The sequence below is a fragment of the Hoplias malabaricus genome, chromosome 6, assembly GCF_029633855.1.
Source record: "Hoplias malabaricus isolate fHopMal1 chromosome 6, fHopMal1.hap1, whole genome shotgun sequence".
NCBI classification, from domain to species: domain Eukaryota; kingdom Metazoa; phylum Chordata; class Actinopteri; order Characiformes; family Erythrinidae; genus Hoplias; species Hoplias malabaricus.
The window spans coordinates 28,328,596-28,334,922 of NC_089805.1; the positions used below are offsets into that span (position 1 = coordinate 28,328,596).

Below are 6,327 nucleotides of genomic sequence, written 5' to 3' on the forward strand. Positions count from 1 at the left end.
GTCTGAGATGTAAGCAGTGTGATTGAACTCAGCGGCAATAAATCAGCACATGACTGTAAAGAGCGTGTCTCCCAGGAGAGGGCAGCACTATGGGGGAGTTTTGCAGGGAGTTCAGACCTAGATCTGCTTTTATTCTAACTGTCAGCATGATTAGGTAACCCTGGACTTAAAAACGGCTGCTAGAATCTTTATTGTAGGTGCGCAAGGGGCAGATGTAAATTATTCATAAGTTGTTCGTGGAGGACTTGGCCATACAGATTAACTGTCTTTGTATTTCAATATTGGGATGCACTGTTCTTATGATTTTTCATTTTTGTGTTTAGGCTCTATGTTAACTGGAGGTTCATGCGGGGCATTGAGGCCCAGTTTCTTGCTTTGCAGAAAGGATTCAATGAACTTATCCCACAACATCTCCTCAAGCCTTTTGACAACAAGGAGCTTGAGGTATGGAGATTATTGGAACATTGAAAATACTGTGTGAAATTTACACTATTTCCAAAAGCACTGTAAATGCAGACATGCCCAGAGTTTCTCCTGAAGTTGTGTATTAATAGGGATAGGATCTAGGGAAGATTTCTAATATCTTTTGGAATATTTGGGAGGGTTTGCACTGGACACTGACCATTTTCGGTTCTTGTAATTTGCTCCAAAATATCCCATCTGTTTACTTGTTTTTGTCCATGTAATATTGTTTACAAGCTCTGTGCTCTTTAAAGTGGTGCCTACAATATCTTATCTTATGTTGTGTGTAATTATAACTAGATACTTTGATTTAATTTACAATATGGTACATACGTATATTAGAGTTAATCAGTGTTCATTCTGTCTGTTGCAGTTGATCATTGGAGGCCTGGGCAAGATAGATCTGAACGACTGGAAGGCCAACACACGGTTGAAGCACTGTGTGGCTGACAGTAACATAGTGAAGTGGTTCTGGCAGGCTGTGGAGTCATTTGATGAGGAAAGAAGGGGAAGGCTGCTCCAGTTTGTCACCGGTTCAACACGCGTCCCTCTGCAAGGCTTCAAAGCACTGCAAGGTGGCTAAGAGATGAGCCATGCACCTGACATTAACACCATTCCTTAAAGCCCCTTAAATTTAATCTTTCATGTTAAATTACATGTAGATAAAATGAATGTCAATGTGCTGTTTTTTCTGATTTCATTATTGGAGAACATGTTAAATCTGTTCTGAAGTTTTACTGGCACTTTAAGGATCCCTCTGAATTGTCTTTTCTTAAGCATATCACATGATATGAGTTTTTCTCCCGTTTGTAATGGTGACTTACTTTTTAAAGCAACTTTTTTACTGTGAGATTCAATGTCAGTTTTTAATATGGTCATTGTGGTTTGGGGTTGTCTTGCCTGTAATGAGACTGGGAACAGTGATAACTAGAATGTATCTTTGTAAGGTTCTACAGGTTCTGCAGGACCAAGGCTCTTCACTATCCATTTGATTGATGCCAATACGGATAATTTGCCCAAAGCTCATACATGGTGAGACACCAAGCATGATTAATGGTTATTTTAGAAGGCAGTTCCAAAGCTACTCTTGAAGCATTTGAAGTGTTTACTGATTTATTTTCAGTTTCATATCTCTTTCTCTCTCTCTCTAGCTTCAACCGCATTGACATTCCGCCTTACGAGTCTTATGAGAAACTCTATGAGAAGCTCCTGACTGCTGTGGAGGAGACATGTGGTTTTGCTGTGGAGTGAAAAGCCTTGTCCAGCTTGCTAACCAGCCAGCATTGACTGACCGACCTAACAGCCCCTTCCAGACCTCTTTCTCCCCCACTCTCTCCCAGAGTGGACAGACTGGTGCCTCCCTGCAGACTTGAGCATCAGCCGCCAGCCCCACCCTCAGGAGCAGAGAGAGGGCAGCCACTACCCAGGGGCAGGAACTTGCACACACGCAGAGCCTGGTTTACTCTCACACAACCACCAGGCTATGCTAGGACTATTTGTTCTTGGTTCTTGGTGTGATATGATAAGCAAGTTTTTATTTGCATTGTTATAATGACAGGTACCACATAAAGAGAAAATTGGATCAGTGTCCTCTCAAAAGTCCAACTGATGTTTTTATTTTTATTTGTTACTTGTTTATTAATTGAAGCGGTGGATCATAGTCTTAAGTCTGATTTATTAATTCAGCTGAATTTGTACCCGCTTGGTTGCAATAACCTAATACTCTGAGACTGTGGTCCTAAGGTATAGGTTGTCTTTTAATCATGGTGAAGACTTTACCATGACAAGAAACGGGAAGGCAAAACCCAATCTCCCCAATAAGTTAGTCGATGGAACATATAAACTGGATGTTTTGTTGTTCTGCTCAATTTGAAATTAATGACATATACAGCTAACAATCCCCACCCTTGTCAGTCTGAGTCCTATGAGAGGATGGCATTGTACATTTCAGTGGTATCCATTTCCTATACTTTGTCATTTTTCTTAGACTTTTTAACTTGAATGCTTTTGTTTTGTGAAAGGTATTATTGAAAAATATTCTTACCCCCTTCTGAATGATCAAGGATCTGAAAGCTTAAGTCTAACACCTTTTTTGGGACTCTTTATTGGAAATGGCTACACACTGTGCGTGCGTGAGTGTGTATTTTCACTAACAGAAGCACATCTGTTACGGCTCATAGACCATGTACAGGCCAAAGAGGGACAGAAAGCCCTTGGAAATTCCGGTGAGAGCATTATCCAGTTTAAGCCAGTATTCTCCGACACATTTTAACTTTTAAAGTTCTAATCGTTTTTTGCACGTTGCACAAAATGTATTTTTTTTTATTATTGTTCTGTGCTGAGCATTTCTTCTGATCAACAAATGGCTCCTTTTTAAGAGATAATGTTGACTGAATGATGCTATGTATCAAGTAGTCCATAACTTTCTAAAGGCATATTTTTGTCTGTTTCCATCATTTTCCTGTTTGATTTATCCTGCAGACATAATACAGACTACTAGCCATCGTGCATTTTCCATTGCGTGGGAGATCTATGAAAAAATGTGTTTTTTGGAATCATGAATGTTTTTCAGAAGCTCTTATTGTCCTGATGTCTTATTGGACAATGCTGATCCTGTTTTCTTATTGACTTAGCATTAACTGTTTAACACGTCTACACATGCTTTCGCTCATATTCACAGCAAGACTGTTATCCATGTCTGTCACTGAAACCACTTTTTTAATCAAACATCTTTTCTATGGCACTTCCACTGGCACACACAGTACAGTCATCCTTCATCTTCATTCCAAAAAGCGTGACTTGTTCTCCCCTGTAGGAAATAAAAAGGCAGATGACGGGGACAGCAGTGCTTTAAATCCCCGTTCAGCTCTGATCCTCTCTGGTTTGTCTCTTCAGTGTTTGACTTCAGGCACGTTATATTTAGGTCTTGGCATACGGATTTAACAGAGCAGTAGAGGGTCTCAGATTTCATTATGTAGTGCTTGATGTGCATGGCACCAGATTATTCATAAAATTGACAGAAAAATGAGCCAACTTTTCTAGTTTTAAGTGTTCTGCAACCACTTGATTTTTTTTTTTAACTAATTATTTATTACTATGTAATGTCCTTTTTACGTATTGCTGCTATTATCATATTTCCTATTATTCATAAAAGGCCAATTTTCTTGTGAAAGCTGTACACTACTCTCTTTATTTTATGTTTGAATCAAAGTATTTAAAACTGCTGCTAATTCAAAGAAGCCTGTCCCTTTGGCCCGGATTGAGTTAGCGTTGATGTAGGCTGGACCCCGGTGGTCATGTTCATATTTGTGATATATGCAATAAAATCTGACACCTTTTATACTCTTGGTTATGTCTTAACATGTCTTTTTTTTTTTCTTACATGTAACAGATTGAAAAGAGTGTTAAATTTCAGCAGCATATATGTGAACTCAGTCCTTTTTCATTTTCTCCATATGACGAGTGATCTGTTCATAAACTTGGATAAACTCAAAAAAGATGGAAAATAATGTTCTGTAATAGTGGGAATGACTAGTGAGTTTGAAGATGAGGCTATGGACTTTGCCTGCAAGTTATTGTTTTTCAAAACTTTTCCGAATGATGTGACCAGTATCATTACTATGTACAATTATTTGGTCCTGAGTGTCATTGTTTATTGGATGCAAGAATAATGTAACTTACAATGTACTAAACATTTCTGAAAAGATTCCATGTAAATAAGATTATATTAAAGAAACTAAATTGAAAATAATAAACATGGGATGTGAATGACACTGATTATCTCATTACACTGCTACCTGGTAAAGAGTTGGATGTATCAGATAGCAAGTGAATAGGCAAGTTCTAAAGAAGGGCTACCATACAAAACTATGCGTCTTTGGCAAGTGCCAGACTGTAATGTCAATATTTGCGTCAGAGCATCTTCAAAACAGCAGGTACTTTCAGTATGCACTGGTTAAAAGCATTCCAACAAAGGACATCCAATGAACCAGCGATGGTCTTGGGTATTTGAGGCTCACTGCACCAGGTGAGCAAAGGCAAAACCATTTAATTGGACCTCGCCGAAAGCTGCTGCAGCACAAACAGCTGAATTTGTTAATGTTCCCTCTGATAGAGGTTTAGGATACAATTTCCTTCCTGCATAGGAAACTATGCCCATGCTGACCCCTCACATCATTTCATATCAATGAGCACTGAATGCCAGGGAGATATAGAACCAGTTATCAAAACTGACTATGGTTGATTGATGTTCACTGTTCTAGATCAAAGGTCAAAATGGTATGTCCAAATGAATGAGTAAGGGTAATGTTACAACAGAGAATAGAATGAATGCATTGCTAGATCACAGAGTGAATCAGAGTATTGTCACATCAAGATAATGTAACAATATACAGGGGCAAAATTACATAATGGTACAAGTGTGGGAAATTTGACATCAGAGTGAGTGAATGGTTATTTGTTAGATCATAGTAATGAGATAAAGTATATGAGTTCCTTTTGTCAACTTTTCAGGTATGCTTACCCTGTAACATGAGCAGTCTCACGCACATACAGAGATCCACAAAATACTAAATGTCATAAATCAGCATCGCAAAGGCTACAAAACATTGGAAATATAAAAGTCCAAAGTGAACCTTCATTCAATCATTCATTGTCTGTAGGTCTGGAGCCTACGGTTGTAAGCAGGAACACACCCTGTAGAGGGCTCCAGGTAGAACAGGACAAGTTGTGTTCAGCAGATACACTCTGAATCAGACATTTCACTGGCAAGAAGAGTTGAAAACCACAGAAAGCAGGCTCTCCCAGTCAGCTCTACAAGGCTGTAGTTATATATGGATTTACTGTATTCCCATAAATGTTGATGCAGAATATTGTATCTTAATATTTGATTGTAATCAAATAACACTTTTTATATTATTCAGATGATTTTTCCTCACCATTTGGAAACTGGTCTAATGTGTTTTTACGGCACGCTGGTGTCAGTAAACCAGTAAAAAAACAAAGTGGCTAGCGATAATTAAAACATGCTGGGCTTCCTCTCTCTGCTCATGGCAGATAAATGGCAAATAGCCTCAAAATGTTGAAAATCATGAAAAGAGATGATGATAATGCTTTATTCCTGCTCAATTGGTAGGTAATGTTGACTAAATTGTGCTGTTTCAGATTATTTAGATAGTTACCCTCTTTAAATATGGGAGACTGCATGATAGTGACCAAAAGGGCTAAAAAACAAAACTTGAGTTGCAAACAAGTTTCTGTGATAATTCAAATAGTGAATAAAACTTCATCCAAATACAAAAACAGTCGTTTTTCTCCTCAAAAATACTGTTCTATGGAAGCAAATCTGTCTCATCAGACTTTTAAATATTACCACCTTTGAATGTGTGGCACTGAATTTATTTTGCACTGAAATTATGCGTCTGAATATAATTGCTCTTGAATAGAACTCGAATTTTCAAGAACACGTTTTCACTGTTATTATTCAAGGTTAATACATTCAGATAAAAAATTAAAGCTCAAAAAAATTCAAACAATATATGTCGAAGTTGCTCAAATTCGGTAGACGAAATTCAGACACAAAAATACGAGTTACAAAAGAACTCAGATACACATCCGGGACACCAAGGATGAGCAATCGATTCATTAGGATTTTCTCTTTCACCTTAAATGCTGCGCTAGTTGCATTCTGTCGCCGCTAGATGGCGAAATACAAATACAACTTCCATACCGTGGTAAAACTACACGTTTAGCTTTCTTCAGCGGATATTATCTCTTTATATTCAAAGTGTCTCAAAAATCTGAAAGGCTCACTAAAGGCACAATAACAGACTATTGATATTCTGAAGATGAAGACATTTTACTGTG

At 38.0% G+C, this 6,327-nt stretch overlaps 1 protein-coding gene across 2 annotated transcripts in view; it reads left to right on the plus strand.

Moving 5' to 3' along the window:
* The window catches only part of smurf1 (SMAD specific E3 ubiquitin protein ligase 1), a 28,476-nt gene extending 24,268 nt beyond the window's left edge, over positions 1-4,208 (plus strand). The window contains exons 15-18 of one of the 2 annotated variants that reach the window (XM_066674466.1): positions 324-444; positions 836-1,037; positions 1,410-1,494; positions 1,614-4,208. In XM_066674466.1, coding sequence (XP_066530563.1) covers positions 324-444; positions 836-1,037; positions 1,410-1,494; positions 1,614-1,713 — 508 coding nt within the window. In that variant the 3' untranslated portion in view covers positions 1,714-4,208. The remainder of the gene's footprint in view (positions 1-323; positions 445-835; positions 1,038-1,409; positions 1,495-1,613) is intronic. The other variant, XM_066674467.1, reaches the window with a different exon arrangement.
* The last annotated feature ends 2,119 nt before the right edge of the window (positions 4,209-6,327 follow it).